This window comes from Lagenorhynchus albirostris, chromosome 16, assembly GCF_949774975.1.
Source record: "Lagenorhynchus albirostris chromosome 16, mLagAlb1.1, whole genome shotgun sequence".
NCBI classification, from domain to species: Eukaryota; Metazoa; Chordata; class Mammalia; order Artiodactyla; family Delphinidae; genus Lagenorhynchus; species Lagenorhynchus albirostris.
Genome location: NC_083110.1, coordinates 33,981,931 through 34,003,232, shown reverse-complemented (window position 1 = coordinate 34,003,232; position 21,302 = coordinate 33,981,931). Strand labels below are relative to the sequence as shown.

At 39.2% G+C, this 21,302-nt stretch overlaps 1 protein-coding gene across 1 annotated transcript; it reads right to left on the bottom strand.

Moving 5' to 3' along the window:
* Positions 1–5,992: 5,992 nt before the first annotated feature.
* Positions 5,993–21,076, bottom strand: GHITM (growth hormone inducible transmembrane protein). Its single transcript, XM_060126079.1, has 8 exons — positions 20,905–21,076; positions 19,806–19,905; positions 18,123–18,234; positions 17,554–17,695; positions 14,196–14,304; positions 9,105–9,293; positions 8,475–8,646; positions 5,993–6,962 (listed from the first exon to the last, which is right to left on the bottom strand). Exons 1-8 carry the CDS (start codon positions 21,031–21,033, stop codon positions 6,878–6,880), a joined length of 1,038 nt encoding a protein of 345 aa, XP_059982062.1. The 5' UTR covers positions 21,034–21,076; the 3' UTR covers positions 5,993–6,877.
* Positions 21,077–21,302: the final 226 nt, after the last annotated feature.

The window sequence follows — 21,302 nt, the reverse complement described above, 5'->3', positions numbered from 1 at the left end:
TTTCCCAGAACCCTCAGCCACAGAGTCAGAAATAGACTCTGTTAGGTTAGGTTCTCAGTACAGCTAGGTTCTGTACTGCTAGGTTAGGTTCGGTTCTCAGTACAGCTTTTTGGGGGGCCCTGAACAGCTAAGAACAGGAAGAACTTGTAATCTCAGGGGTCTGTTCCTTACACACTCACACATACAACTCACGGATTTGCAGGTATTCCCAGGACCATGTGTTTAATGGGAAGAGCAGATTCAGAGGTCAGAATTCGACCTGCTTTTTAAATGCTTCTAAAAAATTACTGAAGCCATCTATGATGCATTAATTTGAATAACACAGGGTATTAAGTATAAGTTCCATCCAAAACCCCACTCCCCAGAGACAATCCCTGTTCACAGATTTTCACCTGCTTTTTTAACATTTCAAAGATAACTGTCAACTTCTTACTTTAAAAAAGGAAGAAACACCTCTGGCTCTTTAGAATATTTGAAATCTCATGTTGAGCTGAGAGAGGTGAAAATGAGAAGCATTTTAACAGGAACGCCTGTTAGTTTTAAGCACATGCAGTTTGGGTACAAAAATAATCAAGTTTGAGGCTTTGAATCATTTCCAGAGATGATTTTTGAACACTTGGCAATCTTCCTGAGAAAAAAGTCTCCAGAGACACACCTAACACACAGGGGAATTTACAAGGAAGAAAAAAATTTTCAAGTCAAATCTGTGATTTCTAAGGTCAATTAGGAAAATGCCTGGAGCCCTTTATGGTTAGAGCATTTTGACCCATGTCCCTCCTTCACTCTTGGCCACCATGCTCTTCTTTAAGGCTGTTATATGGGCCCTGTGATTGATCAGAAATGACTCTCCATCCTTTATTTGCTCAGGAAATTGCAGATCAGTTTATGATAGAGGGGCCAGCATCTGGTGTGATCCTTCAGTTGTCTTCTCATTTAATTCTCCTCCCACCTCAGGGATGCAGGCATTTCATTTCCATCTTACAACAAGGGAAAGGGAAGTTTTCCTTCACCTAAGTATGTTATGGCAACGTCTCACCTGGAACCAGGTGTGTTTGCCGCCAAATCAGAGGTTCTTTCCTGACAGTGGTACCATTAGAACTCATGAGTAGTTGAAAAGAATCCACTACACTGAAGTTTAGCTTACACACTACCCTCAAATTGTACCAAAACCTGACAACTTCCTCTATTTTTTACAATGAATCTGAACTTCCTCATAAGCCTCCAACCCACTGGATCTCGCCTGCCCCTGGGTGTCCCGCTGCTGGGGACAAGGCTGGTAAATTCAGGGTCTGTTGCCTCCACTTTCACCCTTGCTGGTCCCCTAGGTACTCAATGATGCTGTGAATCCACCCACTGTTCCTCATGCCTCCCTCCCCACTGGTGTGGGCTACCCTGCCTCACCATGGTGGCTGCCAGCAGGCCTGCAGGCTCCTCCATGGGCATGTGCCACAATGTGACCTTCTCTTCCACACCACAAAGCCACCTGGGGAGGGTAGAAGGCACTGTGTTCTATCCTGTGGCCACCCCATGCTGGTGCTGGAACACCTGTGAAGCCACCATCTCTGAGTCCCTAAAGGGAATAGTCCCTTGGCTTTCTGCTCTCTCTCTGGAGTCCCTGGCCTTTTGCCTCCACCCCTTCACATCCACCCCATGGTCTTAGCCTGGAGTAGGGGACTCAGGACGCTTGCTTTCTATTTCTGTCTCCCTTACTCCCCTACACTCATGAAAAGCACAGGCTCTATAGCCACATGATGCAGGTTCTCAGCAGAACACTTGGCAATCTTTAGCTGTGTGACCCTGGACAAGTTGCTCAACTTCTCTGTTCCTCAGTTTCTCTCCTCCTCAGTAAAACAGTAACTGAAGTTGGAGAGGAAGAGATCCCTTTGATGAAAGTGAATGCTAAAGCATCGTGCCCTATGAAAAGAAGTTTTTGTTATATTAGGCAGTCAGTTGTCAGCAGTGGAGAGCATAGCTTTCCCTCCCTTTTTTAATAACCTGTCTCCAAGAAATACCAATTCCCCAATTGTGCTCAAGGATGTATGACGCTTCTTTAACGTGGAACGATGACTGTCTTTTCTTGCCACGATTTGGGGCAAAGAAGAAATAAACACTGAAATTCAGGTCTAAAGGACTGATAGCAGACTCACCCACATGTGTGGATTTTGATGGAGAAGGGTGAGAGGACCAGCAAAGCAAGTGCCACTGACTTGGGCAATGGGGAGGAGGGAGGATGCCAAGGTTTCCGGCTTTTGCCAGCGTTTGGAGCTGGAGAACGGCAGGTGGGGTTGGGATGGATCCTGTTTGTCAGTGTCTGTTGCGTGCTTTGCAGGTTTGGCAGCAGGCTTCCCAGAGGAGAGGTGTCCCCTTCCCTTACTCTTGCCCCACTCCTGGAAGCACTAAGACCAGGCGGATGCGCAAGGTGCTGACAGAGCCCTGCCATCCTGGGCTAAACTTCAACCCTGATGTCACTGCAGACACAGCACCTCAGGGCTAAAAGGGCCTTGAAGGTTCTGGGTTCAGTTCCACTCAGAGGTGAGATGGTGCCAAAGGCCACAGGGTGGAGAGAGTTTCTGCTTTCCCACTAAGTTCCTAAAATCTGAAAAGTTTCTTTTGAGGTGTTCAATGTATTTTCTCTCCATATGGACTTACTTTTCTAAAAAACTACTTACGGGAAGATATAATATACTGAAAAAGATACCGAACACCCCATTTCCCTTCCAAATGCCCATTTTTTCTGCCACTCAGAAATAACAGAGTGAAAATCTTGTCATAATTTCTCCAACTTTGTTTTTCTTTCTTTCTTTTTTTGGCCGTGCCAAACAGCATGAGGGATCTTAGTTCCCTGACCAGGGTTCGAACCCGTGCCCCCTGCAGAGGAAACGTGGATTCCTAACCATGGGACCGCTAAGGAATCCCCCAACTTCTTTTTAAATACGTCTTCTACTTAAATGAGGTAGGTGACCATACTTCTTTTCTGAGGCACCCAGTATAAGGGTGACATAATTTGTGAGCACACAAGTAGAGTCACAAACACATTTGGTTTGCAGGCGGAGAAGGCTGGGTTCTCTGCAAAGTAGGTCCAGATGCTTCCCATGATGCTTTGCGGGAAGGCTGCCCCGGACATGCCCCTTCCCACCAAAGCTGGGAGCCCCCTCCAGCCCCCAGCCTTTCTGTGCTGGTGTGTGTAGGACACCTGTGTTCCTGTGGGCACTCAGCATAGTGAAACTGCCCCCTTTCTCTGAACTCTTGTAGTGAGTAGTCTCCATAATGCTTTTGTAGTTTCTCAATAATCACTTCACAATTACCTTGGGTCATTTATTGCTGTTTCTCACATTTTAGCAACATGGTACCAAATAGAGTGCCTATCTCTTGACCTGATCTCTTAAAAAAAGTGACCTGTAAAGATTAATGCTGTTATGGGGGTAGGAAAAGGGATGGACTGGAAATTTGGGGTTGGTAGATGCAAACTATTACATGTAGAATGGATAAACAACAAGGCCCTAATGTACAGCACAGGGTATTATATTCAATACCTTGTGATAAACCATAATGGAAAAGCATATAAAAATAAAGAATGTATATAGGTGTATAACTGAGTCACTTTGCTGTACAAAGTGACACATTATAAATCAACTATACAGCAAAAAAAAAAAAAAAAAAAATTTAATGCTGTTGTGTTCAGGCGCAAAATTCCCCACCAACAGTAAGGGTTTCTGTTTCCAGCATTCCCTGCTCAAAGGTCAGCAGGGCCAACGGCCCTCTCTCACTATGAGATCTCTCCTGGCCACCACCCACTGCCTCTGCCCATCTGATGCTGTCTTCTAGCCGACAAGCTCCCAGCCAGGCTGTGACAGCAGGGTGAAAAGGGTCTCATTCACCCTGGTTTCTCCCCACAGTTGGTGCTAAGAGTTCATTCCTTCAAGGAGTACTGAACTGAACCAAGTCGTTAATCCCTTTTATGAACAGCCAGATCAGGCCAAACCACAAAATCTTTCTCTCAACTTTTACTGGCATTCCTGTTTGGAAGTCATTCTGCATTGCTGGGAAATCAGTCCAATTCAACCTGTATGAAGTACGTAACTGGGTGGGGCTAGGTTGTGGAAGATTCTCTCTGAATCATCAGATACCAGTTCCTACAGGACAATGAACTATTAGAAATGGAAAACAAATCATTGAAAAATACCATTATTTCTTCAATTCTAAGATGCCACTGATTTAAAGATACGCTGTTTAGTTTGGTGGAAAAAAATCATGAAATGGAACATACATTTCAGAAATGAAGTCTGAAAAATACTGCATCTTAGAACAGGTAGCATGACTAATGAGCTAATAAAGACACGACACCCTTCCTAGGAGATCAGATGATGTTTCAGAAAATGAGAAATGGATTTTTTTTTTTTTTTTTTTTTTTTTGCCTAAAGCCCATCAATTTGCAGGTCTCCACTCTTCCCTTGAGTGATGTGAGGAAAAAAACCCCAGTGGTATGTTAACAGTAGCCAGAGAAATAGTGATTTTTCTTCTGTTATCATTTAAGTCCTATTATAATATTTTAACTTATATTCACATTTTATATTGAAGTCTTCACTGTCTTAGCAAAATCAGAAAAAGTGCTATAATAAAATGCTGTCATTAAAAAAAATAAACAAAAAACCCCCCTTTATTTTCTAGATAAGCCTTTGCCTGATACCACTGTTGAAATTATATCATTTTGTGTTGTGTGTATATCATCCCAACATAAGGATATAAACTTTGTGTGCTAAAACGTGACTGACAACAACAGGACCGGTAAGATTTTACTCCAAGATCACACTGTACAGGGGCTATGGTAGAGAAGGGAACACACAGAAGTTTCATAGATCTTTCTTAGGAAAAAACCCTTCAAAACCAGCCAGCAACAGCAGCTAAAACTTACATAGCGTTTACTAAGTCCCTGCACATTTCACCTTAACCCTGAGGTAGGTTCTGTATCATCTTCATCTTACAGATAAGGAAATGGGCACAGAGAGGTTAAGTCATTTGCCAAAGGTCATGTAAGGAATAAGTGGAAGAGCTGGGGTTCAGATAAATGCAGTCTAGCTGTAAGGACCATAGTTATCATCATACCATACTCTATATACTACATCAGTAAGGGATTAAGTTGCTTTCTTGAACAAATCTCCTATTCAATAACATGCATATGGTTCAGCTGGAAAAATTACAGACCAATCACCATCTGGCTAGAACCATTATTATTTCAGAAATAGGCATCCTATGTAACTTGAGGTGGGGAGAATAGTTATTTATGGATTACTGTAGTAAATATTTGTCAAAACACCAACTATCTCAATAATCATACACTTATTTCATTCATAGGAACTTCCAAAAATAACTCTTCTGTATCAAAAAACTTATAAATGGCACAAGAGAGTTAAATAATGGCCTATGGAGGAAAGGAGAATTCTGCTAGGGGAAACTCTAGTGAAGCATTTTCTCCATTACAATTTTGATCGATATAGTTCACGAAAGAAGCCTCGCTTTGCCGCCTTCTTTTTTTAAATAAATTTATTTATTTATTTATTTTTGGCTGCGTTGGGTCTTCGTTGCTGTGCGCGGGCTTTCTCTAGTTGCAGCGAGCGGGGGCCACTCTTCGTCGAGGTGCACAGGCTTCTCATTGCGGTGGCTTCTCTTGTTGCGGAGCATGGGCTCTAGGCACACGGGCTCAGTAGTTGTGGCTTGCGGGCTCTAGAGCGCAGGCTCAGTAGCTGTGGTGCACGGGCTTAGTTGCTCCGCGGCATGTGGGATCTTCCCAGACCAGGGCTCGAACCCGTGTCCCCTGCATTGGCAGGTGGATTCCTAACCACTGCACCACCAGGGAAGCCCTGCCTTCCTTTTTTTAGTGATTCCTCTGAGAGGGAATGCAAGAAACTAAATCTGAGGGGGAAAACTGCTTTCATAATCTCAAGTGTAAACCACGAATAGGCTTTTCTGATATAAAAGTTAAAGCCTGAAGAGATAAGAAAGGCAAGCATTTATTCCTTTAAACATTTCAATAAATTTGCAAAAATATTCAGCAACTATGCACATATTGTTTGTATACTTAAAATGCAACAATTTTCCTGCTTTGAATATTATTTTCCTGAGTGTTTTAAGGATATTTTGTTCTACTAGACGATTCAAAAGTAAGACTTACACACACACATAATACATGTAACAGGAATTCTCCACATGATTAGCATCGTGGACTCTCCTAACAGTGTCAAACAATGAGAAGCCAAACATGATCACATCCACGTCGTAAGGAGAGCCTGGAGAATCACCTATGTCTTTGTTTTCTGCTCAGTGCTTCTGATAAGTTCAGCAGATGTACAGCCATGACTTGTTTCCAAACATCCAGACCCCCTCACTGGCTCACCACAATTACACAAGTGCTAAGTTCTAAGTATTCAAAGAAAGACTGCAGGTGTCGCTTTACTTCTCTGTGGTCCCTTTACCAAACCCCTACATCACTTATGACATTACTTGCTAATATTCTGCAATCCAAAATGAAAAATGCAGGTATACAAGTTTGCTAAATTTCACTTAACCGAATAAATTTAAAAATAGATAAAATACTTAAATTCCTGCAACACAAAACTTGGTTTTCATATTCATTAGAACATTTTAGAATTACTCAAACACAAGAATTGAAAATGTGTGTGCTATTTGGAAGAGAACTACTGAATTTATTCTCCAGAAGAAAAAGCAGACCTGAAGCATCACATTACTGGAACACCTGAAACATGTTGACAAGTTCTTATCTTCTCAACTTCAACGAAAGCTGCTTGCACAAACTATTTAAAGAATATCTGCCCCTATTAAACAAGCCAGATGTATTAAGGAAGTCAGAAGCTGAGTCACTTCATTTCTTTCTGTTGCCTCCAGTTGCTAGAATACTGGCAACTCGCATAAATATGTTTAATGTATCCATGTAGATTCCCAGCATCCTAGGAAAGAAATTATGCCTGTTAAATATGATGTAATTCTCGTAACAATGACAAAAACTATTTCGTAATGTAGGAGAGAAGAAAGCGCAACACTGATTATTTGTCCCAGGTATATGAAATGGAAATTTTAAAAAAGACGCCAACTAAGGAAGTCCTAGACTAGAAAACTATCAAGATTTTTCTTTTGGCAGATTAATCTTTTAAGTGTTAAAGGGCAGTTTTAAAAATCATTATATTCTCTGACACTCTACTATGAGTACAGTATCTTGCTTTTAAAAAAAAAGAAATGGGTGATAGACAATGAAATAATCAATATAAAAACCAAAGAAACACCTTCACAAAAATGTGTCAGACACAAGTCTGGCATTTTAAAATATAACACACTCCCTCAATGCCTCCCCTGATTACCCCCAAAAAACCTGCCACAAATCTGTGAGCATTATAGCAATGTTTAAAAAAATCATTACATTAAGTTTTAAAGAAATAAAAATAAATTACTTTAAAAAATGTGGTAGACACCATGAAACTCAAGGAAATTACTTAAATAAAATAACCTACTTTGGTGGAGAGGCCAAGGAAAGGAAAAAGCATTATTGTACAACACAACATCAGCTACAGTTGAATATCTCCAAAATGGAATTTTCAATTTTTAATAAAAAATTAAAAATTGAAGTGTTTCCAATTTTTAATAAAATAGGCTTTTCTATTAAAAATTTCAATTATGTACACTTTCCAAAAATAACACTTGACTAATACATCTTTTCTTCAGTTTTAAAGTCTGTTAAATATAAATTACACACACGCAAAATTAATTGACCAACAAAAGCACTATAAGGCTAATTAACAAAATAGGTAAAATACTCTGAATCAATTGAATATATACCTAATTATTACACTTAGTTGCAATATAATCAAATGTTCTGTGTATACATAGCTTACTAAGGAAAGAGAACAGACCAAATAATAACAGAAATAAAATAGTAAAATTCAACAAAGTCATTGTTGCAGGTTGAACTCAAAAGATATGTTCAAGTCCTAATCTGTGGTACCTGTGAATGTGACGTTACTTGGGAATAGGGTCTTTGCGATTATAATTAAGATGTGAGTTAAGAAGAGGTAATACTGGAGAAGGGTGAGCCTTAATTCAATATGGCATCATTATAAGAGACAGAGATACAGGGAGAACATCATATGAGGACAGGAGTAAAGATTACAGTGATATATCTACAAGCCAAGGAATGCCAAGGATGGCTGGTCATGACAAGAAGCTAGGAGAGAGGCATGGAGGAGATTCTCCCCTAGGGCCCTCAGAAGGTACCAACCCTGATGATACCTTGATTTCAGACTTCTGGACTCTGGAACTATGAGAGAGTAAATTTCTGTTGTTTTAAATCAGCCAGTTTATATAATTTGTTATAGCAATCCTTGGAAACTAACAGTCATAAAACAAAACAGGCCAAAGCAACACAAATGTCCTTATGCAACAAAGAAAAGACATTAAAGGCTACTTACGAATTGATGGGATCATATTTTTGAACTCCATACACTGGTACTACTTCTGCACGCTTGATTACTTTCTGTGTATCATACAGAAGAAACATGCTGAAAAGAACTAATCCACCATAAATTGCCACCGAGTACAGCGTGGCACCAGCCACAGTGGTAGGTGGAAGAAACATAGATCCTGAAATCAAAATGGGGAAAAAAAGTTTTTCTGGGAAAAAGTATTTTTCTGTAACTGGATTTACAATTAGCATCACTTAAAAAAGTTTTCTTCTTTGGCATGTTGCACAGATAAGGAAACATCGAGTATGTGCTCTAATTTTACATACATTCAGTTCAAAACCCCATTATACTCATTCTTGCAATGGGTCACTTGCCCACATTATAGGAAAGTTCCTGCATCAGAGCAATTTTCATGTTCTCCAGACCAACTTTCCCATTTTACATGTATTTGGTAAAACCAATAATAATGGTTTGCCATGATGCCAAACGAGCAAATCCAGTCAAATTAGCATATATGTTTTAACCAACTTTTAAAAATGACACTTACTAAATTCTCTCCATTAGGATACCTGAGTATGTCAGATGATTTTAGGACATCATGAACCAAGAACCAAGCGTCAAAGCACAGTGGCTTACCTAGTGAGGACACAAAGACGACACCCAGGCCCACGCCCAGGGGTGCTCCCATGTTCAAAAACTTCTCACTGGGTGCACACATGGCCACAGTGGAGAGGCCTCCCACAACACCAGCTGTGTACCATGCAGCTCTGAGGAGAAGAGGCCCCCCTAATATCGTCAGAGGAGCCACCACTGCACCCATCACACCTGGAGAAAGAGCAAGCAGGCAGTTAAATATTTACTAAACAACAACCAAAAGGAAAATGCTTCTTCTAACATGCCATCTGAACATATTGTAGCTTATAGTTAAACAATGTGATTACAAAAAGTCTTCTCCTTATTTAGGTGACGCTATCCCCAAAACCCCACAACTAAAACTTGTACCTATCCAAATTCTAAATCACAACTAACACGATTTCTAGTCAATCAGTCAAAACTCACACAAGTAAAAACACTAATCTAGAGTTTTAGTAACTATGTCAAATTCAGTGTAGTTCATTATTTGGATCTGAGTCTACCAATAGTCTTTATAACAATATTCACATTTGGAAGAACTGAGAAGAAAGGCTTAAAATAACTGAAGGTCAAATCTACTGTGCTGAAAGAGAACACAGTAAAAGGAAAGACTAAGTATATGATGCTAATCTTAAAGTAGGAACTTCACGGACAGATGCTGCTGTTACCTTGTGTAATAGGGAATGTAATCACAGCTTGGAAAAAGCAATTTTAGTTGTTAGATATTTATAAACATGTCCACCCAAAGTATAGTAACAATAATTTCATTAGCAAAGGTAAATAGAAATCTTTTATTTAAAAAAAAAACAGATCTCAGATAAGGCATTCTTTCCGTATTGAGTAGAACAAGCTATACCCTTTCCTTTTTTTTTTTTTTTTTGGCAGTACCATGTGACTTGTGGGATCTTCGTTCCCCGACCAAGGATTGAACCTGGGTCCCCTGCAGTGGAAGCATAGAGTCCTAACCACTAGACAGCCAGGGAATTCTCAACTATACCCTTTTCTTAAACATTAAATGTGCATAGTTGAACTCATGGAATAAGCACAGAGCTAACTTCACACTGAAATTTTAATACCAGTGTGTCTCTTGAGACTAACATTTCTAGATCAAGTAATAGGGCATATTTTATCACATGATGATGAAAAATTAAAAAATTTTTGGCTCTAGGAAAGACATTGGATAGAAATTCGTCTGTATGACATTTCTATCAGAATTCGTATCAGTTTGCAACTGACAGCAAAATTTTAAGAAAAACTTTCAAGGAGATTATTGAGATTTTTTCCAGTGATACTGATAGAAATCTTAAATGGCAATAGATGTTTGCTGCTTAAGGACAAATCAATTACAAAACTAATAAGAATAGCTCAACATTATTATTGTGAATGAAAACTGCCCTTCAGGAAATTAGTACATCCACTGGGGAAAACAAGATGAAGGTTCCTCAAAAAATAAACACAACTATCATATGATCCAGCAATCTCAATTCTGGGTCTATAAGCAAAGGAACTGAAATCAGGATATGAAAACAACCCAAGTGTTTGTCAATGGATGGATGGATAAAGAAGATGCGGCATATATAAACAATGGAATATTATTCAGACTCAAAAAAGAATGAAATGTTGCACTTCTTGACAATACAGATGGATCTTGAGGGCATTATGCTAAGTGAAATAAGTCGGACAGAGAAAGACAAATATCGTATGATCTCACTTATACATGGAATCTAAAAAAGTCAAACAGAGAAACAGAGCATAGTGGTGGTTACTACGGGCTGGGGGGAGACGAAAATGCGGAGATACCTGTCAAGGGGTACAAGCTTCCAGTTATGATTAACAAGTTTGAGGATGTAATGTACATCATGATTACAGCTAATAATACCACATCATAAATGCTGCTAAGAGAGTAGATCTTAAATGTTCTCATCATAAAAAAGATACGGTAAATACGAAATGAAGGTTAATGCTATGGTAGTAATCATTTTGTAATATATAAATGTGTCAAATCAACATGTTGTATGCCTTAAACTTATACAATATCATGTATCAGTTATATCTCAATAAAGCAGGGGGAAAACACAGAAGAGACTAGCTTTCAGCGAGCGTTTCAGTAATTCTTGCACAGTATCACTTAGGCCTGATTGAGACCACAGCTGTGTCCACAAGGTATTAAACATCTGTATGAAAAATGAAAATAGAATGCATTGGGATGTTTATCCTGGGTCAAAACCTGGCTTTGATGTCTCTTTGACTCTGTGAGTGGTTGCCCTTAGGTCATCCACGTTGGATTAAAGGGGTCTGAAACTCCATCATGCCAGTGAATGAAGAATTAGACAGAGAGTTGGACTTTAAGAAATAACATTAGGGGCTTCCCTGGTGGCACAGTGGTTAAGAATCCACCTGCCAGTGCAGGAGACATGGGTTCGAGCCCTGGTCCAGGAATATCCCACATGCTGCAGAGCAACTAAGCCCGTGTGCCACAACTGCTGAGCCTGCGCTCTAGAAGCCACAAGCCACAACTACTGAGGCTGCGTGCCACAACTACTGAAGCCCATGTGCCTAGAGCCCATGCTCCGCAACAAGAGAAGCCACTGCAATGAGAAGCCCGCACACCACAATGAAGAGCAGCCCCCACTTATCGCAACTAGAGAAAAGCCTGCGCATAGCAACGAAGGCCCAATGCAGCCAAAAATAAATAAATAATAAATTTATGGAAAAAAAAGAAAAGAAAAAAAGAGAAATAACATTGGGGGGTGTCAGTCTTGACTTTGGCACTTCCTGCTGTGTGACTTCACCCAGCCTCAGCTTCCTCATCCATGAACATATGGACAGGCTAATGCCTGCACACACAGCTTCCCAAGATGTTTATGAAGAATAAAGCAAATTCTGAAAACAAATTAAAAAAAGAAAAAAATGGCATTCATACTGCGCAAGAAAGGGTTAACACAGCAGACCTAAGCCTACCTTTACAAAGACCTGCTTGCAAGGTTAGTCCTTGGCTGGCATCTGAGAACTTGGCACTGGAACCATTCTCTAACCTTAGGGTTAGACTATTTATGCAAAAAATGAGTTATGCTGAATGCCTGCTTTCCTTCTGGGAGTCTGGATTTTGGTAGTTGCTAGGAGGGTCCCTAAATGGTCAGCCCCCAATAAAAACCTTCGGTGCTGAGTCTCTAATGGGCTTCCCTGGGCAGAAACATTGTACATGTTACTGCACATTTCGCATTCTTGCCGTGTGCCCTCAAAGGGAGGAGACAGCACTGAAAGCCTGTGTGTGGATTTCTCCACACTCTAGACTTTGCCTGTATCTTTCTCCCTTTCTGATCCTGTTGTGTATCCTTTCACTGTAATAAACCTTAGCTCTGAGTATAACTATATGCTGAGTCCTGTGACTCCATCTAACAAATTGCTGAATGAATGGGTGGCCTTGGGGACTGCCCTCCAACACACATAAAACACCCAGAACTGGGCTTCCCTGGTGGCGCAGTGGTTGAGAGTCCACCTGCTGATGCAGGGGACACGGGTTTGTGCCCCGGTCTGGGAAGATCCCACATGCCGCGGAGCGGCTAGGCCCATGAGCCATGGCCGCTAAGCCTGCGCGTCCGGAGCCTGTGCTCCGCAACGGGAGAGGCAACAGTGAGAGGCCTGCGTACCACACACAAAAAAAAAACAACCAAAAAAAACCCCCCAAAAACCACCCAGACTTAAGTAATTTATATGTTACAATAATATCAGATAAGAAGAGGTTTTCTAAGCAACACAGGTAGAAAGGCTTACTTATTCTAGCTCGAATTAAAACTACATAGCTACTTTAATTCAACAAGTGGATCTACTATTTATCAGAGATAAAATGACACTGAACCTGTTTATTCAAGGAAACAGTGTCTAAAATGGGAAACAGGTGTAGAACTCTATTTACTGGCTAAGACGTTGAATAATCCTTGAATATTTATATGGCACTAAGAGATATTAAATTTTATAGCAAATGCACACACTACGTTTTAAGTAATTTTTTTCTTAAAAGCATGTTACTGGTATTAGAAGAAAATATTGGGACCATCGCCCTCCCAACCACAAAAGTTCTGTCTTGTAAAGGTCCATGGAAAATATCTATGGTTGAATTACCTAAGACCTAATGGAAGAGAGGCTTGAAAACCAAGGCTGGGAAGTCATGCTCTCTCACATTCACCAAAACAAAGCCAGCACATGAAGAATACAAATGATGTATTTCACACTGGAAATTCATCATACTGGGTACCCCAAAACTAATTTCCATTTATTAACCCACGTTAAAAACATTTCAGTCTGTCTCCCTGGAATTTTCATGGAAATGCTTATAAAACTGCTCTTGGCTTGTGGTAAAGATCATGCATCTAGAGCATTTTTGTTTCCGCATCTGGTGTTCTTTACTCAACCCAGAGGCACAATACCCTGGGATACTTGCAATGGAAAATACTTTATGTAAACTTTAAAATATTTGTCTTTCCATAATTAAGGAAAATATTACATATACCTAAAGGAATATTAATACTGTTCCGCAATACCAGGGTTGGACAGCCTCTGTCCTGCCCACAGTAACTTTGTGCCAAAAACTATCTACTGACCCAGCTAACCGCATCACACACGGAAGTGAATTTCCAAAGATCTTTTTGACTGCTTTCTTCTTCCCAATGCTCCACTGCAAAAACCTCTGCTCCTATTCTTTCACACATCTTACGTCCTCCTTCTCTGGTAGAGACCCCCAGTTTCTTATTTTTCTAAAGATATACAACAAGAACAATTCTCAAGTGATGTGTATCAGATCTGAAATCCTCCTGGTATTAGACAAAATACATAAAAGGAAATCTCTGCATATACTAGACTGTCACCAGAGGCAAGTGTAATACTGGGGCTGTCCATGGTCTTAGTATCAGAATCATTAACTTTCCAGAGTGGAGATCTGGCAATAATACTACCAGGAATAAGTGCAGAAAACCGTAAGTATTTAGCAGACATGAGGCTTAATTAAATTGTGTACATATCATTTACGACTGTGAAGAGCCATCAAAAAGGGCAGTGTTTAAGATTGTTTAACAACAATTGTAAAACAGAACATACCAGAATGTAGTAACCAAGCAAGATGCTTTGGGCCTGGGCTCTGGTCATATGATATCGACTGGACCAGCATTCCAGCTCCAATCATGGCTGCAAAGGTTGCACCAATTGTCTGAAAGACATGTATTACTAAGAAAAATTGATCCTTATACAACAACAACAAAGTAGAAACTCACAGGTTCCAAGTCCAGTTAGTCCCTCCAATAAACCATGTTTAAAAAGATGAAGGATAATAAACAGAATCCTATATTTTTCTAGCACATTAAAAGGCCTTGTGCTTATTTCAGTTTGGTCAAATTAGCAAGAGCACCCCCTACTATCATACATAAAGTTTTCCAGACAACTTTAAGTGAATGAGTAGAGCTCTGGAAGATAACATCATCTTTAAAAAATTTTATTCTTGTTAGACAAAGGTATAACAAAACCCCTTTAAAAATCCCAGGATAATTATTTTTAATTATATTTATTTTGGTATAGCACAAGTAACATTAAAAAAGTTAGTCATGAAAAAAAAAAAAGTTAGTCATGATACACCAATTAGAATATATATATATATATATATATCTCACATTGTCTCAAACTCTATATTTGCTAAATGAAAACCTGAAAAAAAGCAGCACATGGAAAAGATGAGAAATAAGATTCTACATTTCTATCCTCCCAATTTTCTGGCTGAATTGGCCCTCATCCCCTTTCTTTGTCTATCTTCGATTATCCATTGTTATACATTTAAATATTCCTTGTGCATAACAAGGAAGAAATGTTTGTAATGAAAGATGATAATCAATCTTCAGGAAATTTAAAGCAGAAATTGCAAACTTGCAGCCCTTGGGCAAGATCAGGCAGCAGATGTTTTGTTTGGCCAACTATTCAAAAAACAACTGAGCGAGAACGCATTTAGTTGGAAGGCTTTCTCTAGATGCCAAAATCCCATGTGACATACCAGGCCTGCCTCACTCATCTGCATTATGTCTAACCCATGGGCATCTGAACGGTCAGCCTCTGAGGTAAAGTACAGATAAACATAACAGCTGTTTTTGCTGAGAATGAGAAAGCCTTCACTCATAACACAGAAAAGCACGCTGGGTTCTACTTCACCACCTTCCAATGGAGAAACAATTACTAAAAGCTACTTCATCTATCTCTATGCAAAGCATTTTCAGGATATTTAACACAATTATATATTTTTCTTTTAAAGTCCTTCATCATCCAGGTTCATTTTTTGCCTTTTACCTTCCCATACTCTACACTCCAGGTACACTGAACTGGTAGGCTGCGAACATGCCCCAGTTTCACACCTCTTTAATTTTGTTTATTGTGCCTAAAAATACCTCCTTCCTATCTGGTTGACATATTCAAGGATTACCTCTTTGCCTGAAAAGTTTTTCTGGTAGGTACCCTGGCTGTAATAAGCAGTGTCAGATGTCTCTACTCTGTTCCAAAAGCACTTGGTACAAACTTTGACATTATCTGTGTGTATGTCTGTCACCTCCCAAAGGCTTCTTCCTCTCTGTAGCACCTGTCTGGCTTTCTAAACTATTTTACTTAAGCAGCCCTAAAGGCAGGTGAGACTGATCTTATGCCCACAAGCACCTGAGAATATGGCCCAAGCACAAAACCTCCTTGAAGTCTTATTTTAGGGGCTAAACTCTTTTGTATATTTTAATCTTTCATGTTTGCTTTATTACAAAAGCATTGCTTTAAACTGTTTACCTCTGATTAAAACTGACATACCTGATGAGAATGCAACAAGTTGATTCTGTGCCTTCAATAACCTCTAGGCTAGGAGATTCATGACACCCATCTGAGAAGCAAGACCCTACTACTGAAGTGTCTAAATGGCTACACAACTGAAATGGTTCTCCTTTTGGAAAGTACAGAATAGTGGAAACATTACAGATTTGGAAGTCATAGGGATCTGGGTTGCCCATGGGAAGAATCAGTGGGAATTTGCTGTGGGAAGTGTGTGTTATATAAACTTTCCCATCTCCCATTCCCTTCCAGTCTCACACTCGATGCTCTAGTTTGCATTACCATCATTTTAGACCTTGAAAAGGCACAGCTGGTACACTTGCTTCCCGTCTCTTCCACATTAGTTCTTAAAGCTCAAATACAAATCATACTTTTGCTGTCCTAGTATCTGCAATGGCCTCTAACCGCTTAGGTGCTCTCCTCAGCTCGGCAATCAAACACACCCTTTCTAATTGTGTCTTCTTCACACTCCAGACCTCAAACACTTAAACTTCACTTGAATGGGATTATAAAGTCACTTGTAATGACTACCTCCTCTCCTTTGCCCAAGCTGTTTTTTTTTTTCACAAAACTCGACTACCCTGTCCTCTCCTACTAAAATAAAAAAATGCTAGTAAAACAACAAATGCTCAAGAAACTCTCACTGAATATAAAACCTTATATAGGGTCAAGCAAAGTTCAGAATAGTGCCAGCACTCTTCTACTCCTAGTAGTATAGAGTGCTTGGGGTTTTGTGACAGCTATTCTCCACTGACCTCCAAGATGGATTTTTTTTTTAACATCTTTATTGGAGTATAATTGCTTTACAATGGTGTATTAGTTGCTGCTGTATAACAAAGTGAATCAGCTATATGTATACATATATCCCCATAACTCTTCCCTCTTGCGTCTCCGTCCCACCCTCCCTATCCCACCCCTCTTTGGTCACAAAGCACCGAGCTGATCTGATCTCCCTGTGCTATGCGGCTCCTTCCCACTAGCTATCTATTTTACGTTTGGTAGTGTATATATGTCCATGCCACTCTCTCACTTCGTCCCAGCTTACCCTTCCCCCTCCCCGTCCATTCTCTGCGTCTGCGTCTTTATTCCTGTCCTGCCCCTAAGTTCTTCAGAACCGTTTTTTTTCTTTTAGATTCCATATGTGTTAGCATACGGTATTTGTTTTTCTCTTTCTGACTCACTCTGTCTGACAGACTCTAGGTCCATCCACCTCACTACAAATAACTCAATTTCGTTTCTTTTTATGGCTAATATTCCACGGTATATATGTGCCACATAAGATGGATTTTCATCGGCTTTATTTTTTAGTAAATTACTACAAAATAGAGCTGTTTGATATCTGCTGCTAGATAAGTAGAATGTTCCTGTAAGTTTAGGTTCCAATATCTTTGCTGCTACTAAAATACATATTCAACAAGGAATAATAGCTGACTTGCCTAAGAAGGTATTTCCTACTTTGTTTCAGCTGCACTAATAATTCATATATTACTTGAACAAAGATCTGTTTAATATAGTAAGGTATTCTTTCCATTTAATCCCCTCCTCCGATAGTTTTCATTTAATCTTTTGCTATTTAGTGGGAAAGGAAAACAAAAACAAGCTAACTTACCACCCAAGAGCCTCTCATCATGAAGTTCATGAGGGCAGGAGTTCTATTCACTGCCAGGGCAGACAAAGCTGTTATGCCGATACTTCCTGCTAAGTACATATAGGTGGTATGAATTCTATCCTTCACATACTGAGGCCAAATTCTGTAAGAAACACAACACAGTTAATTTATAGAATTATGAATGTGAATTTTGGTTGAATCATTTACTAGGTGGGAGATCTTGAGAAATATCACTTTATTGCTCTAAATCTTATTCCAGTATCATGGAAATAATGATGCATGTTGGAGTTACCATAAAAAATTAAGTAATATAAAACATATAAGCCCTTGGCACATATACAAAACAACACATTTGCTTCTTGCTTAAACATATATAACCTTGGTAAAAGATTTTTATTTATTGTTTGAATAAATATATGCCAAGGAAATGAGAGATTCTATTTTTTTTCATGTATATTTCCACATAGTTGGAACACTGGACACAAAATACTCCAAAAGTGGTGAAAGATAAGGATGAGAAGAAAACTGGAACCTTTAAGGCACGAATTGTTTGAGAACAATTTACTTACACGGCTTTTTCAAGAGCTCCAATCTCATTAGACATTCCCAAGCCATAGTAGCACAAAGCTCCAAGACCAACAGCAGCCCCTCCAGCAATAAACCATCTTCCCATCTGATCAACTGCAGAACACAGGAGGAAATGCAAGTTAATACTGCTGTCTTGACTAAAATGATTAGACTTAATTAATCTTTAAGTTCACTCTAACAAAATTTGCGGAGGTGGTGTATCTGTAGATGTAGGGGTACTTCTGTGATATGTTATTTTATTCGTAAGAGATGTGTGTTCTCGTGACATTCTTAGAAAATAAAGATGAGAAAAACATGTTAACATCACATGTTATATTTAATATTGTGTCTAAAGTGCTATTAACAAAGATGATGCTTTACATGGAGTCAAGAAAAAAATGAACCAAAGAAAAATGTAATTAGTGTTTATGCAGCAGGATCAAGGGAGAGGGTGCTCTTGTTTTTTAGAGTACCGAGAGGAAATAATTTATCAACTCTTAACTGGACGGAGGTATTCACAAAGAGCATCTTGCTCCCTTTAGTCAAAGTTTGTTCCCTAAGAATGTTACTACACTGCTGCTATGATTCATATAATTTGGTTTCTAGGGCCAACTGACCGACAGAAATGCCCTGAGGGATGCCAACTAGGGCTCTCTCCCATTTTAAAATACAGATGGTCTCCAACTTAAGATTTTTAAAAAACGATATGCATTCAAGTAGAAACTGTACTTTGAATTTTTAATTTTGATCTTTTCCTGGGCTACTGTCATGCAGTACGATACTCCCTTGTGATGCTGGGCAGCGGCACCCAGTCAGCCAGTTGCTCATGAGGGTAAACAGCCGATACACTTATAACCATTCTGTACTCACCCAACAATTCTATTTTTCACTTTCAGGATTCAATAAATCACAGGAAGGATTCAACACTTAGTTATAAAATAGGCTTGGTGTTAGATAATTTTGCCCAACTGTAGGTTAATGTTAAGTATTCTGAACACGCTTAAGGTAGGCTAGGCTAAGCTATGATATTTGGTAAGTTAGGTATATTAAATATATTTTGAACTTCAGGACATCTTCAACTTATGATGGGTTTATCAGGACATAACTCCATTTTAAGTCAGGGAAGATGGGTATTGACCTTTTGCAAGGCTGTGAAGGAGCAGTAGTGTTCTTTGATTTTGGGTAGATTACCAATCTAGATTCTGAACTTGCAAAGCTGAAATCCAAACTGTGAACCAAACTGATGTCATTAGGGTATTGCTTCCTGAGAGGCCCTAAATGGGCAGCCAATCAAGATGACCCCTCTTGAACAACTAGCTTTTTATTAACATCTATGTTTTGGTGATTTACTCTTGACCTGAAACATATACAAATATTATGTTTGAAGTAAGATTCTACGTGGCTTCAAATGAACTTCAATAACAGATTATAACTTTCAGATCATGGCACATTACCTAATAATCCTTAAAAAAAAATGGTGAAAGTAAAATTTTTTTCTGGAAGAAACGTGACTGGGGACCACTGAGCTCAGTGTGAAGTACCAACCTTTTCAGGGTCATCAGATACCTGAGGATGACTGCCCTTCTTCTCACAAAATGCACATATGTACAAGTTTGCATATACTTTAAGGAGGCTGTTCATGGACCTTTTTTTAAAACACGAGTTTACTAAAGGCTGCCACCTACTTTTAAATATTTTTTCCAGTGATGGCTCCAAAGCTGCCTCCTTGAGTTCTTGGCTAGTTTTCCCACGACGAATTCCAAGTCTTGTCTTGGTGGCATATTCCTGATACACATGGAAACAAAGACACACACCACCCACGCCAAAAGAATGTTAACAACAAAATAAAACAGAGAATCTCATCACCCTAGAAAACTCTGTATAATGTAACTTGGTACTTTCTATGTATGTAAATCATACATACTTCACTATGAAAGTATGTTAGCCAATCTAAAAAGTTAAATGTAGACCCTACTTGTGCTCTATCTTCAAAGTGATTCACTAATTCATTACAACCTAACTTCTTAGTTCAGGTTTCAGAACTGTTTATTTCATAAACTACAAATTTTATTTATATCTCTAGAATTATCATATTTTAAACACTAACTTTTAAAAGATACGCATTCAGTAAATATTAGCTGCATTTTTTCATCTGGGAAATGGGCTCAATCCTTCCTTTAACACAAAGCCAAAGGGATGGATGACTACTACCTCTATTTTAGCTCTTTTTCAACAGTGGAACAGTTAATTTAAGAGAAAAAAGTTGTCTCTTCTAGCTTCTGTATATTTCCTTATCTACCTCACATTTCAAAATTTATACTCCTAATTTGAATGCTAGAGCAGAAACCTACTACAAAAGGAAATGGGTTTCTCTCTAACTTGACAGATTTTGTTTTACCATTCTCTAAACAAGAGCTGAAATGACATGTTTAGTAACTTATTAATAAGTTATTGGCCAAATGGTAATATTCTTAAGCTTTTGAAAATAGGCTCCACGATCTCTGTTGAACCATACAGCTCTCAATCCTTCACAAATTACTCTAAATTCTCTGAATGAGAAATTCCAAGAGCTGTAAGTAAAGGAGAAGTTACAGGAGTTCTTTTTCATATATGATAAAGATGGAACAGAACACTAATAGGGAGGAAGAGCTGATTTGGTACATTTTCACAGCTGTTTCAGTAAATCACTAATGGTAGAATAGGGAGCTTCACAATCTGTCAAAAAAATGGTCCCAGGAGCATACAGAGAGACAGACAATATAAAAATATTCAGATTATCTTTACCCTGCTGGCTGGTAAGAGCCACTGATTTTTCGTGATGGAATTCTTCACAACAGGGGAGGCCTTGGTGAGAGCTGGGTGGAAAACCCTGGAAGGTAGTGTCCGCAGACACACAAGTCTTGCGGCCAGCATGGTGGTGCACCAGGTTTACCAAGCAGAAACGCTAGTTAGAGACAGAGACAAAAAAATCACCCATTAACCAACCCACCGGCTCTAAGAAAGAACCAATCATCTCTTAGGAGAAAAGGTGAAATAAAGTGACCTTTTAAAACGATAATGATGAATACTCTGCTCGTCCCTTGTTAGTTCACGATATCCATCCCACAGAACTGGTTTGGGATGGACCACCAAAATGGGTTTAAATCCCAATCGGAACAATAACAAGAGGAATGACTTTTATG

Excerpts from the sequence above, each read along its gene's own strand:
- GHITM (XM_060126079.1), bottom strand. The coding sequence starts at position 21,033 with ATGCTGGCCGCAAGACTTGTGTGTCTGCGGACACTACCTTCCAGGGTT. Across the intron at positions 17,696-18,122 it reads GGAGCTCTTGAAAAAGCCGT|AATTTGGCCTCAGTATGTGA; the intron begins GTAAGTAAATTG and ends TGTTTCTTACAG. Across the intron at positions 9,294-14,195 it reads TGCTTGGTTACTACATTCTG|GTGTGATGGGTGCAGTGGTG; the intron begins GTATGTTCTGTT and ends CTCTTTCTCCAG.